Source organism: Corvus brachyrhynchos, unplaced genomic scaffold, assembly GCF_000691975.1.
Source record: "Corvus brachyrhynchos isolate BGI_N302 unplaced genomic scaffold, ASM69197v1 scaffold91, whole genome shotgun sequence".
NCBI classification, from domain to species: domain Eukaryota; kingdom Metazoa; phylum Chordata; class Aves; order Passeriformes; family Corvidae; genus Corvus; species Corvus brachyrhynchos.
Window position 1 is genome coordinate 783,431 of NW_008236442.1, and position 14,533 is coordinate 797,963.

The following is a 14,533-nucleotide window of genomic DNA, read 5'->3' on the forward strand; positions in this document are numbered from 1 at the left end:
CCTGCTCTTGCCTTTTCTAGTTGTCTGGAGGACTATTGACAAAGAAAAGCAACATAGTGGTGGTACCAAAAGCAAAGAGACATCAATAAACATACAACATGTATAGCTGGATGTCTGGATAATTCCGTGTCTTTATTACCTGTCACCTATGTAAATACATCAGAAGTCACATTTTTTCATAATGATAGGTCTTTACAAAAGGCATCCTGTGATACCAAGTGGACCAAACTCCATTACTAGCTAATGAGTGACCACAACAATTAAAAAGCATTGAGTTCCTTGGCCTCAGTGAAGAGCAAGTACCTGAAGACAGTAAACCAAGTGGACATTGCTCTTGCTGGTCCCTGTTTTCCTCACACCCTGAATTTGCATAGTCAGGTATCTCAGGAGGTGAAACTTGGGGCAAGTAATTTACATTAAACTCCATTTCTACTTGTGAAAAAGATGAAATTAAGAGAAAAATTAAGGTGACTGTCATGCAAATAGCAGTGATTTACAGCCTTGGTATGGAGAGATCATGTCAGGGGTCTGAATAAGATACATGAGCCCAAAGGAGGGGGAGACCAAACTCTGACATGTAAGGCAACAGGGCTCCAAACTGTCCACAAAATCCCATTCTGACCATTTCACCTGCTGCGGCCACAGGGTCAGCTCCAAGCTAGAGATGCATTTCCACCAGCAGCCTTCCTGCTCCCGTCCTGGCTGCGGTGCGGCCGTGCTGCCGAGGCAGGAGCTGGACAGGCGAGGAGGCATCATCCCCACGCTGACGCCTGTCATCCTGTCAGCCTTGACCTTCAGGGTGTCCTCAGCATCCGCACTGCAGCCTGCCTGCACTTCCCGCTGACTGCAAGCGACTGTTGTCTCACTGCCTGACCTTATGCAAACACGATACAAACAGACAGCCCACCTCAGCTCCATCACTGTCTGCTGCTAATACAGGAGACTGATAGCCACATGAAATTACCTCACTGCTCGACCTTCATTACTGGGTGGCATATTCTGTCTGACAGCCAACCTCATCCTGGGGAAAGCGAAACCATCCGTTCAGGGGTTTTTACTGTCTAAAAGTGAAGGAACTCTTTTCTGTGAAGAAAATCAACACTTCTCCACATTCAATGGAAAAAGAAGCCTTTGTCAAAAATAAAAACGCCTTGTAACACAGTCTTTCCCAGACCACTGTGCATCCCAACAGCAATGCAATGCATGGCTGCTCCACAGATGTTCTGTTGAATGCTGTGCCGGGTCCTGGGGCAGGTGTGCCACCTTGACAAATTTTACATGGAAAGTTTCAGCTCAGCCAAGAGCTGTAAGTTTCCTGGGGAGAGCAGGGCCAGTCATAAGGCAACGAGCAATGTATGGACACAGCAGGTGGGAGGGAGGGACAGAGCTAAAGCAAGCTTTACACACGTTGCAACTGCATGGGTAAATACTGTCTTTCAATCGGTCTCTGCCAGCCAGCTCGCACATGCACGATGCATGTGGCCTTAACAGCTTTCTGAAAAGAAATCCTGACTCTTCCACTCAGATATTCATATTGCTTAGAGTAGGAACGAAAGATACGAAGTCACGTTTTTCTTTGAGACCCACCGTGGTCCCTTTTTGTGACCTTCTGGTAGCAAAAGCCAGATACTGCACCCCTTGGACTCCATAACAAACTTTTGGGTGTTAACCAGAGCCTGCCCTTGGTGGGAACACGCAATGCTGCAGCCTTGCAGCTCCCACACAGAGCCTCCCGCAATCCCCAGGCAACAGAGAGACGGCACAGACCAAGAAGGAACATGAACCTTCAGCTTTTGGATGTGAAGTCAACTGTCAGCTAAAGACAGCTAAGTCATAGCAAAACACCTCATTCCTTTCTTGGAATATTTTAAATGAGTGACTGAAATAGCCCGTCTGTGGCCAAACTGCCCCTCTGGTAGTGCCCAGCAGCTCCCGGCACAGCACAGCAGCCACACACAGCCCTGGACAGCTGTATAGCATGGGACTGGTTTGAAAGCATGACATATTTCTGAGCCCACAATCTCCAGCCCTGTGGAGAGGGAATGGAAGGTTGTCACCTTGGCCCATACCATCAGATAGCTCCTGCCGCCAACCCTGATGAAGAGGAGGCTTCAGCCCTGGCTGTGCTGGACTATGTACAGAGGTACACGGGGTAGCTGTGATGAGCATCCCACCTCCTCTCTGTTATGGGCCAGACGGGCTTTGAGCCAGGTCCTCTTCCCACACCAGCTGTCTGCTGAGATGAGTCCTCCCTAGGACAAAAGGCAATGGGGCAGCCACTTTCACTGCCTGGTCCCATCCCCTAAACACCATGTGAGCCATCTTCTAAACACACACCTAAAAACCTAAGTCTCTGATCCCCTACGGGACTTGGGTGCCCAAATGCCATCCAGCTCCCAGGAGAGCACATGACCCGAATGCCAGAGTCAGGTCTCCCTGAGCCGTGGGGATGCAACTGCCCAGTGTGCTCAGTGACTGAGGCACCTTCAGTAACACACTCCTGTGCACTGCACACTTTCGCTTACCTTTTTGGCTCTGGATTCGGCTGGGTTTTGGGCTCTTTCTTTTTTTTGGACTCCTTTTTGGAGTCCTTTTTTGTCTCCGTTTCAGTGGCAGAGGCTTTTCCCCCCTCACCGTCTGCACTTGGCTGTGACCCACCAAGTAATTCTGCCATGAGTTGGCTTGGGGGAGTGATTGAAATGCGAGGGGCAAGGCCGGCAGCAAAAGTGAAAGAAACAAGAAGAAAGCATGAAAAACCTCAAAATAAAACAAAAGGAACTTAAGCTGAAAGGAAACAACTGAAATCATATAACAATTGGCAAAGAAAGAATGAATGAGCAACGGAAAGTCAGAACTAAAAAAGAAACTAAGGAAGCAAAACTTGGTTTCCACGACAAGATGTATGAAAATAACTGCAAAACCAAGTGGCAGCCTTGAAATGTGAAACCTGGGCAATGCATGTCATAATTCAGGTTGATATTTACCAGAGGGTATATGAAAACACCTAATTATTTTATAACATTCCTTTCTTCAGCAGCACATGTAGGATACAAAATATCTCAAAGTATACAATATAAATTAACAAAAAAAGCAGAAAAAGAAGCTGCAATAGATGACACAGCTGTCAACAAAATAAACAGAGAGGGGGGGAAAAGCACAGCTCCAGTTCCTCCCATCAAAGGTTTGTCACATTTGAGAGAAAGGAACTGCCTTCTTCTGAAACTTAAATTGCTTTACAATATAGCAAGATATAATTTTCTGTTACATCTAAGCAATTTCTGAACTGACGTCACGTGGACTTTAAATGAGACATGGGTGCCCAAGGGCTTAAAGCCCTTCTGAGCACTGAAGTTTGATACTGCTGAAAATTTCACTGCTACAACTTGTCAGATCCTCTTGCACAGCAATTAAATCAGCACAGTGTATAATTTACTTCTATTTATTCAACCTGTGACAGACACAGGGACTGCAACCTTATCTTGTTCAGAACTGCATCTTAGCAAGTGCCTGGGCAAGTAAGTTAAAAACCTTCATTTCTGGATCCTCTATGTGCATTTTTACTGCTTACATTAAACAAGCAATGAAACAAACAAACAAATTGACTATGCCACTAGAAATGCTGCTGCCAAACATCCACTGTGAAAACAAATTGGGGACTGTTGTGCATTATCCAAGGAAACCTATATTTGACAAAGTCATCCCTTGTTGGCAGGGCGCTGCTAGCCAAGAAGAACTCCTTACCTGTTGCCATGAACATGTGATGCACAAAAGGCAAAGCTGTAGTGAAGTAAGGTGGGGTCAATCATAGCTCCGTTTTCTGCGCGCTCTAGCAAATCTCTGAGGTAGCAGAGATGTCTGTGACAGCCTCTCACTCCATTACGTGCACAATACTCATCTAGCACAAAGACCTGGCCAGGACTAAACCAGCCCTGTTTAGAAATAAAGAGACTTGATTTTAAATATAAGTTATTAAATACAAAGGCTATCAGATTTGGAGGTGTAGCGATCAACTGTTCTAATAAGAGAAATACAAACCTAAGGCTACATTAAGGAAAAAGGAGAGAGGTCACTCAAACAATACAGTCTGTACATCATCACTCAAACACAGCATATACTCAGTGCAACCATTAACAAAAACATATTATGCTACAATTAAAGGGAAATGTTATTTAAAATGCTGAAAAGTTAGGCCAGTTCATGTCAGCACCTAGCAAAAAAGACCAAAGGAAAAAAAAGACACCTTTAAGAGATGACAAAGGTTTGGTTCTTTAAACAGTGTGAAACAGTAGTCTCATTCTGGGGATGGGATTGTACATTTGGCCAGAAGCAGAAAGATTGATCTGGGGGAAAGATGATTACACTGAAAAATGACTTCTCTTGCATCTGGCAGGTAGGAATGTCCTGCAGATGGAGAAATGCAATTCTGCAGTATCAGAAAGGGACATTTCCCATTGTCCTTATTGCGTGCCCCTGGCGACACACTCTGACATGGCCCAGCCCCTTGGCACCGAAACAAGGGGAGGTCTGCTCAAGAGCAGGGTTCCTTTACACATCCAGGAACCTCAGACCATTTCTTTGTATCAGTCCTGGTGGGACTGGCGACACAAGGCTTGTGGTGCAATGTCTGGACTGCCATGGAGGATGCCCTTCCCTGCAAGGAGACAGCTCCGGTGAAGGTCCCGGTACAGCCAAAGTGGAGCGTGCCTCTGCCTTTGGGAAAGGCACTAATGAGAACAAGAATAATCTTGTAGATTGCTTTTCAAAATGCTGCAAAATTGTCAATATTTACATGGAAATTTGGGTGCTAAACAATTGCTAAGACGCAGCTCTGGAATGCATCAAGCTGCAAAATCTTTCATCATTTAATTGAAAAGTTCCTGCAGCGGGCGAGAGAGTAGTTGAGGCAGAGCACTGCCCCTATAGGCAACTTCTTTGCCACCCCATCTGTTACCCCAAATGCTACATCTTAGAAACAACACTGCTGTGAAAGATTAAAATATATTTTCTACCACTCAGATGACACCAAATCTTTTCTAGATGCCAAAATAGCTGCTTTGAAAAGAGTTGAAGAAATATCAATTAAGAGCTCAAAGACATAGAGAAGGATTTGCTCATCCTTATTGGGCCAACTCCAAAACAGATTGAGAAAAGAATTAAAATAATGAGGGGAAAATGATAGCTATAGGGAGTAGCTACAGTGCTGGGATCACTAGAAGTGCACATTTCAAAATGAAGACACAGAACAATGCAGATGGGACGGCCCTCTGGAAGGCTATTTTTTGGGAGGAGTATATTCGCCTTCTCCACTTTTAATGGTATTTTTGTCTGCTTTTTGGTTGGTGGTATTGTGCTTGATTCTGAAGTTCTTTATGTTGCTTGTTTCTTACATCCTTGGACCATCCCTTGTCTCTCTTCACATAAGTCTTTCACGATCGGGAATGGTAAAAATATGGAGATACCGTGACTGTTCTGCTTTTGGATACAGCGGTAGAAGTGCAGCTGAAATTGTTATGTTCACCTAATACAAACAAAGAACTCATTTCTCCCTATGGGGTGAAATCTTGGCTCTACCGATAGTGATGGGAAGGCTGGTACTGATATCATTGGAGTCAAGTATCAGAGTCTGAGGCAAAGGAAGCAGAGGCTGAACCCAGTAATCTAGAACATCCCACACTACTCCCCTGAATCAGGGTCTGGGATATGCTGGTTCTCAGGAGAACAGAAGGGATGGGGATCAACACTCAAAATCACTGCCATGGTGCAATGAGGGGAAGCGTGAGCAGAGCTCAGAGGTTCAGTGATGAGCCCCAGACCTCATGAGAGCACAGGCAGCAGATCCAGAGCCCAGAAGGACCAGGAGGTCTTCCTTGGTATGGCAGAGGTAGGAAATGAAATGCTGCTGAACGGGGATCCAATGGAGCAGTAAATGCTGCTCCCCACAGCCCGAGAAAAAACCCCAGGGTTTGATGAAAGGCGGTATTTAGATCCCCAACATCTTCAGGCAGATCCTGGCTCTTGATGAAGATTTGCCTGGCCCAACCAGCAGACACGCAGCCAGCCTGGCAAATGCAGCTGACAGAGATGACACATGGGGTGTCTGTCCCCAGCACAGATAGGTACAGCTCAGCATGGCCTCACAGATTGTCTCCAATGACATGAGGAAACCTGGAAGGGACAATGGAGGAAGGACACAGAGCACAAGGAGCTCCACTGACTGTGTTCAACAAGCTGAACTGCTCTGATAAGGAGGCATGTCCCAGCACCAGCAGGGAATGCCAGGGGAGCTTTGGAGCTGGGAAAAGCAAGGTCAGGGCTGGTGACACATAGGCCAGTTTTCTAAAGGCAAAAGTAACTTTTGAGAAAACCAGAGTTTTTGAGGGAAACTTCACATTTCAGTAGCTGAATTTTCCCATTTATCATAGTAAAGCCAAGAGAACTTAATCTTGGCGGCCTGTTTCATGGATGTCTTAACCTGACTCTTTCACATCATCTCAGTTAGGCTGGGTACTCTGAAGATCTCTCCCCAGTACATGCTGTGCTGTATAATGCAAATTCCATGAATCCTGACACATCATGGGCAATACAGCTCCAGCAGAGAGATGGCTGTGTGAGCTGGATGCTGGCAGTGGGTGGGGAAGTCTTGGGAAGAGTTGGAGGGCAGTTTCAGAAACAACACACACATCCAAGTGAAAAGAATGAAGACCCACATGTGTGTGCAGTCCATACTAAGCTGGAACAGCTGAAAACTCTTCTCAAAAGTCCAGGAAATAGTATCAATTTTGTGGATGATGGGCAAGACCACTCTGTAAACTCTGCAGAAACTGTTCTTCCCCCTCCCCAGCACAGAGCTCTCTGACAGTAAACATCACTTCTGCCGTGGCTGGGATGAGTCAGCCAGGCTGTTTGTTTTCCTAGGGATGCCTGGCTCAGTCTGCGACTGGGCTCACAATAGTGTTGTTTAACCTGGTTCCACGGAAAGGAGGCAATGCTGAGTTATGCCAGGGTAAGTCTTCTCTGGTACCTCCATGTCCATGTTTGAAAACAACAAGAGGTGTGACAAGGCAAAACTCTGTGGGACCTTGCATGGAATGTCCTGTAGGGAATAAGAACTGCCCAGTGGCACACAGTGGACAGAGCAGGCTTACCATGGGCTCACAGCTCCTCCAGCCAACTCAGCACAGTGCTATCACCAACATCCCAAAGACACAGCAAGAATAGTGGGAGCTTTTGCAGTTTTTGAGGGCATACCATAATCAGTACAAAACCATGGTAAAGTAAATAAAGAAGCACGTGAAACCAAGCGTAGGTGAACACAGGCCATTATTCTGTTCCTTCCAACACTGCAATGGGTGATTTGAAAGAAGATGGTTAATTGGTGATGCTCCACTCCGAAGAGGATGAGTCTTGGTGCTGAGGGGAGCTCCACTGCTCTGGTAGCTTCTAGCAAGGGCCTAAACATCTCCATAACAAGCAGAAGTGCGGCTGGTGGGTTTCTTGAAGAAAAACATTGTTAATCATTTTCACTGATGACCTCACACCTCTCCATGAGTTTAATTCAATGGCCACAGCTCTCTCACCAGGCCCAAGACTGCACAGAGACAAACCAGCAGCAAGCCAACCTCTCAGACATGCATGGATGGGGATGGTCTTCCTAGGGTCAGCCATGCGTGGAGAGCAGAAGCTGCATGCCAAAGTCACTGCCTGCCAGAGCAAGGACCTTGATGGAACCAGTGAGGAACCTGCTGCAGGTCTGACAATGCTCCCACCAAGCCTACTTGTACCACTTGGGTATCTGCAGCTAAAGTGCAGCCTTTCCCCACCCCATTCTTACCTCAGGGAATGTCCACAACTGTTCCTCCTAGCCCTGCCTCTCCTCAGGTAGGTGACAACTCACTATTGCTAGTGGCATTTACTGGATTTCAGTCCTTCAGAGGAGATTGGCCCTTGTATGTGGTGCAAGGAGCAGGACAGTGAGAAGAGCACCATGGTGGAGAGGGACGTGGAGGGCAGGATTTGAGAGCAACAGCCTCCTTGCCAACTACTCAGCTGTGTTCCCAGGCTGCTGCTTTTAACAGCAAGGCACTTGAGAGGTCCAGGGACTGCACAGCTGGCAAAGGCTCTTGGCATGGTGTGGTCTTTCTGATGAAGGAGCCCACCATGACACCCCAGTGTGCCACCCTGTGCAACAGTCCCATGCCATGTCCTCTGTTTCAGGATACTCTAGAAAGGATTTATCATGTTGTTTTCTCAAAAGTTAAGAGCCTCTTCATCCTCCTTATTGAAAATGCTAAAAATTATTTGTTCAGGTTGCATTGTTATTGGTTATTTGTTATTTAAGCCCTTATAGTGCACAAGAGCCCTGAAGCACTGCACCCCAGCCAAAGGCTACAAGCTGTCCTGGAGCAGCTCAGTGCCACTGTCCTACAGTGGGCAAAGAGCTGCAACTGCTGCTCATGGGAGTACTCAGGATGGGCATGCAACTATGTGAGCATGGACAGACTGCAGCAGCACTGCAGTTATCCACACAGTCCCATCTGTTACCTGCTTGGGACCCCTGCTCATAAAGAGACACAAAACTGGGCTACAGTTATTCCTGGTGGGACTCCATTGACATGGGAGGTGGTACCAGACAGTCATCTTTCCCCTGTTCTTTCATCCTGAAGACTCTGGAAGGCAGTGCAGGAGGCTGCAAAACACTGCTCTCTACTTCACACTCCCACACTGGAGTTTTTCTTTGCAGGAAGAAACATTTTAAACATTGCAAACAGAAATTATAAAGACAGTGAGACTGGAGAAGAACAGCAGTCAGTTCACTGCAGGCAGCCTCTCAAAAGAAAATACGTCTGGGCCAAATTCAAACCTGGTGTAAACAGAAGTCAATCTTCAGCAACAGGGGGATTAGCCCCCACTCGCACTAGGTTTGACTTTGCTGCTTGATGTTTATACCACTAGAGACCAAAGAATATACTTGCCAGACAAGAATAGGAATCATTAAGTCTGTGGTCCAAAGTGAGGCGCTGAACCATCTCAAAGAGTGAAGCGTGGTCAAAGTTACAGGGATTGGAAGAGATAAATTCATCCATGCCATGCTTTTGAGCTCTATCTGCATCTGTTCATTTATACATATAGAGAAAGACACCATTTAGAGAGATATAAGACATTTTAATTGACAAATACAACAGAAAAAAATATACAGTATGAAGCATGAAAGCCAAGTATCTCCTCTTCCCTCCATTGCCATTAAGTTTTCTCTTTGCAGGCTGTACAGTACACTTCACCTCCCATTGTCAACTTGCATCAGTTATGGACTATATTATTGCATTTAGGCAAAAGATTTTAGAATTAACATCTTGTCAACTGCTCATTATAGTGCATTTATTCTGTACTTAAAACCAGAACACAAACGCAAGAATTCACTCTGCATCTTACAATAGACTATGAGTTAACAGAATTTTGGCTCACATAAGTAAATTAGCTCCTATTTAGATAGTTGTGGTTAATTGTAATAGATTCTGCCATTCTAATGAAGTTACAGCTTTTTTTCTCTACATTTACTAGCTTTTCTAGGTATCACATCAGTTACATTGTTCTTCCTCCAAATGCCAATGTTTGTCTTCCCCACGGCAATTTTTTTTCCTAACAGCAACTTTAAATGCTACCTCACTGAAATAAAAAGATGCTCTTTTAAGCATTGCTAAGAAGTTAAATTGATATGTAGTTTGTTGTCACAGAGGCAGTAACCCGACAGTGCGCCAGAGCTGCCAGTCATCCCAATGGAGAGACTGAATTTCCTCTGCCTAGATTACGAGCTGCCATTTTTGGGTGAATTAACAGCCTCAACGTATTCACACTTCTCTGCTTTGGGTGACGTTTATGGGCACTAACTCCTAGGGGCTAATTAATTAATCTCAACATGGTTAACTAAAAATACACCAAATTCAGCAGTTGAAATGAAGCTGCCAAGCCAGCCTGGGTGCGGCCAGCCAGGACCTCACTGGGAGCAGGTTTTGTTCTAGCAGCGGCTGGGGAATTAAAGGACACCTTTCACTAGGTTTTGTCTGTGCTCAGCTTCCTACTATATGGGTTCTTGCCAAATCCTCGACAAAGAAAATAGGATTTAAATCCTTCCCCTGTTCATAGCCTCCTAGGGGAACTGGGTGGCCTTGAAACAATGTGGCTGAAAGGACACAAAAATGCAGTTTTCCACACAAGGAGTATATGGTAACTGTATTTGTTTTAAAACAAAATCCCTCTTTACCAGAAGAAAACCCCCAAAAATCCTTAATTAAAAAGAAAAAAAAGCTTTAAATGAGAGTGAGAATGTTCTTTTATATATGTTTTTCTATTCAATATTTAGCTGTGAAGGATGGCATATCTTTCCAAATACCTCATTTGTGTCAGTGCTCTCACATAGTAATGATCATGGGTAGCAATCTTTACATTTTCTGTATAGTCTGTCGTTATCTATATACAAACTGTATAAATAACATCACCCACTGGAAAGAAATCAGACAAATTAAAACATGTAACATTTCAATTAGCTGCTAGCAATACTTAATTCAGCTGTAGCTGGCAACTTTCCTCATTATAACCCCACTGAATAAACACTGATGTTTTTCCCACAGAGGGTTAATTTTTGAGGGTCTGCTCCCCTCTTTTGCTCTGTGTGCTGGGTCCTGCTGCCCCCTACCCCTGCCTCCCTTCCAGGACCCAAATCCTCTCATCTGCTGGCAACTCTGTGCATTCAGCACCAGGACAGAAGAAGCGGCTAATGGTGCTGAGTGAGGTGTCAGCACAAGGGCTGGCTCAGGGGATGGGAACAACCTCCCTGGGGAGTGCATCACCTCCATGGCACCTCTCCAGCATCCCTGGGCATGGGATGTGAAACCCACCCAGCCCTGGGGCCTGCAGCACAGACTGACTCCTGTCTGTTTTGACAGCTTTCTGCCCCATTGTCTCTGTCCCTTTGGGCCAAGATGGATTTGATTGCATTCACTCCCGAAGAGTTCGGCTGTACTGTTTTCATTCCATCCCCAGTGCCCAGAAAATATTTTAACAGCTATTATCAGACTACTTTTAATGGCTTGCTGCTCTGCCCGGCTCCTCGGAGTTGACTGCAAGCTGACAAATTGGCTGGAGGCCTTCATTTACCAGCTTTGCTCAGAGATTTTATTACTTTTCAATTAGGAGCCCTGATACACTGTCAATCCTCCTGCTCAGCCAACGAGGCTCTGAGAGCTGAGTAAATCAGCTGGAAATTTGAAGAGTCCTCTAGCCCTTTAGCTGGTGAACTTTTTTGAGCATATGTGCTAGAAAGAATGTTTGAAATTAGTATTTTTTATTCCACACTAATAAGCTTTTCCCCACATTACATTCTGTGAGCAAGGTGGGCACAGAGCAGACCTTCTGCTGGTGGGAACCGACTGAAGCGCTGCTGGCTTCCACATAGCTGAGGGTCTGGCTGGGCTTTTTACAATCTCCCTGCCCCAGGCAGAGGCACAGACAGTTCCCTGCCAAGTGTGAGAACAGACACAGTGATTAAATGCCCTTCACAACTGTCCACAATCAGGGGCAATTTTACTTTCATGACTTTGAAGCCATGTCTTCCGTTGGGTGCCTGCTCAAAAGCCCCTTTGCCCCAAATCTCTCCTCCTCAGAACAACCACATGAAGAGAGAGACATCAGACATGGCACTAGGTGAGCTCAAGTGGCCAGCAAAGCATGATGCACATGACTTCTGCTCAGTCAGTGATTTAAAATGTGGATTTCTGCCATGGGGAGGAGGATGAGCAGCTGCAGCTCTCCCTGCATAGCCCAGGACCACAGCTCTTGCATGGCCAAACCATTTTGCACCAGCAGAGATGCAGGGCTGGGTGGGTGCACATCAGCACCCACAGCTGTCGTGATGTGACCTGGAGATGTCTGTGGAGAATGGTAATACAAATGTGTATTTCTTTTAAATGAAATATCAGCTCTGGGCCAGATGCTTCTCTGGGCCAAAATTCTTAAAAATAATAAGGAGCAGGTTAAAGAAGTCAATTCTATGCTAAACTCACCTTCCCTTAATTATTCTAAATAAACACCCCATGCACCTTGCAACTTACTTTTGTATTTTGATTTTTCCAGTGGACTCACTTTTAAAAATGAAATTAATGAATCAAATGATACAAAAAACATTAAACTTCATAGGCAACACAAAAAGAAAAAAACAGGTCTAAATATATTATTACTCTGCTTCAGACAAATATCTGCAATTTAAAATAATGCCAACATCTGCATATGAAATAAGTTCTATGTATAATCCACCTTCTTTCAAAATGGCCTATACAGTTTGATTTTAAACAAAGCACAAAATGAGAATGGCTAATATTCACACCCAAACTGTGTAGCCAATTTTTAAGTACTTTAAATTAATTGTTTCAGTCAAATACAGCTGCTTTTTTGACCCTGCTCTGTTATTCTAGCTAAAAAGGAAGGAGCAACCAAAGGAAGAAAGTTATATGATGCTCCAGTAATTTGCAATCCCTTCCCAAGGTGCCGTGCCAAGCTTACTGGTGTTTCTTTGTTTGGGGCCCCAGCTGAAATGCTGCTGCAGGCCCACAAAAGTCATGTTACATTTTAGACAAGCTGCACACGAGTGCAGTTGAAAGGTGTTCGATGGTGGTCTCAGAAGGGAGGCTGCCAGTGGATGGACATGGCCAGCACAGGCTCCACAAACCTTTCTTCTGCAAAACTGCAGACTCTGGCCTTTTATATCACACTTGGTCCCCTACATTACTGCCTTTTTTGAATACTGCTGGGTTTATTTTGTCCATTTTTATCCAGTTTGCATTTTGTGCTGACTCCATTAACTGGACCCCTGTCACACATGCCCTCCCTACATGTGTTTGAAATGAGAGTCTTAAAAATCTGCCAGTGTCAGGAACACAAAGATTTCAACAATAACAAGAATCATGCAAACCAGAGGACTATCCCACTGTTTGGTTCTCTGAGGGCTGTATTTATCTTTATCTATCTGTTATTTAAAAAGGAAGAGACAAACCAGTCAAATCTCTCATTCTTTTTTTTTTTTTTCTTAAATGTATTTCCATGCTCTCTGCGTTTCTTTTGCTCCAGCAATAATCTTGGCAGATTTTGCTTTGAGAGCAGTGAAGTTAATAGTGGGGGACAAGCTCCATAAAAGAATTCTTGTTATAAAAGGCTGTAGGTAGCCATTTTATTGTAAGAATTTCTTAATATAGATTTATTTTTTTTTCATTAATGAGTGACTTTGGTTTAGTACCAAAGGCAACTGAAAATTCAGTAAATTTTACAACACATTTCCCTATTGAAAAAACAATAAAAATCCACCAAACAAACAAAAACCCAAACAACTGTAAATTAAAAGGTGACTTTGTATCTTACTCATCTGGAAAATGTGTGCTTGTCATATCTGCTTGACATTACAAGAATGAAGATGTGGTTTGGACAGTAACAAACAATGACACTAGTCAACCTCATCAGGAGACATGAAATAAAGGAATGACAATGATTGATGGCAGCTATTCATTTACAGATATTTCTAGAAAAGTCTTCGATGGCCTGGCTGGGCAGAGCGGGAGAACTTTTCCAGCCTGACCAGCAATGCACTGCGGCGGGTGACTCACAGAGTGCCCACTACAACCCACTGCCTGCCCTGAGGGGCAGTGGGGTCCCCTCCTGCTCACAGACACATTTGGGCTGTGCCTTGTTAAAGAAATACCCAGGGAAGTGCCTGAAAACCTCATTTGGTTTGCCCGTGTGGAGCGAGAGACTTCACTAGCAAATACTGGTGTTCTGGAGGGGGAAACACTAAATCCCTGTACCTGGATTCAAATGCTGGATTATGGGTGAGCTGCTGGCAGTGCTAGCTGGTGATTTACCATGTCCCCTCCTCACTGTGCACTGTCATTGCACCTCTGCGTGTGTGTGCTCAGGGGTCTGTAAACCTCCTCCCCAAACCTTCTCCCCATGCGGAGCTGTGGCTCCATGCAGGAGCCTCAATTTACCTCTCAGCTGCAAAGCCAAGAGCTCTTTCTTCTACCTTTCATATTATTGCATGTTAGAAGATAGTTTTAAATTTAATGGGCTGTTTATTCCTGTGGCTTATGGCTTTTCCCCTGCTTCAAACAAATTCTTTTCTGCTTCAGTTAGAATTTTAATAAATTATTATGAATGCTCCTGTAAATCACCAGACACACGAGGCACTGAATTGCAATCTAAGTTATCTAAGGATTGGTAGTTAGATTAATAAGAATTTGTAGTACGCACTTACATAATTCCTTGTGTGGCAAGTTAAAAACACAGTTTTAGAACAGCTATTTATAATATAAAACATTGTTTCACAGCGTTTTTGTAACTATTTAAGAATATTTTGAATTGGATGGCTGCAGAAACATGTGAATTTGTATTTCATAAGTTAGAGGTCCAGGCTTCTTAAAGCACGTAGAAGAGATTTACAGGCTAGTTTTAAATTCATGCAAGTTATGTGAGACTGATTTAATTCTGCATTCCT

General features: G+C 44.5%; 1 protein-coding gene across 1 annotated transcript in view; it reads right to left on the reverse strand.

Moving 5' to 3' along the window:
• Nucleotides 1–14,533, reverse strand: part of CADPS (calcium dependent secretion activator) — a 173,211-nt gene that overhangs the window by 77,118 nt on the left and 81,560 nt on the right. The window contains exons 13-15 of the mRNA XM_017747151.1: nt 8,973–9,109; nt 3,742–3,929; nt 2,526–2,681 (exon numbers count right to left, since the gene is read on the reverse strand). Of these exons, the coding sequence (XP_017602640.1) occupies nt 2,526–2,681; nt 3,742–3,929; nt 8,973–9,109 (481 nt within the window). The remainder of the gene's footprint in view (nt 1–2,525; nt 2,682–3,741; nt 3,930–8,972; nt 9,110–14,533) is intronic.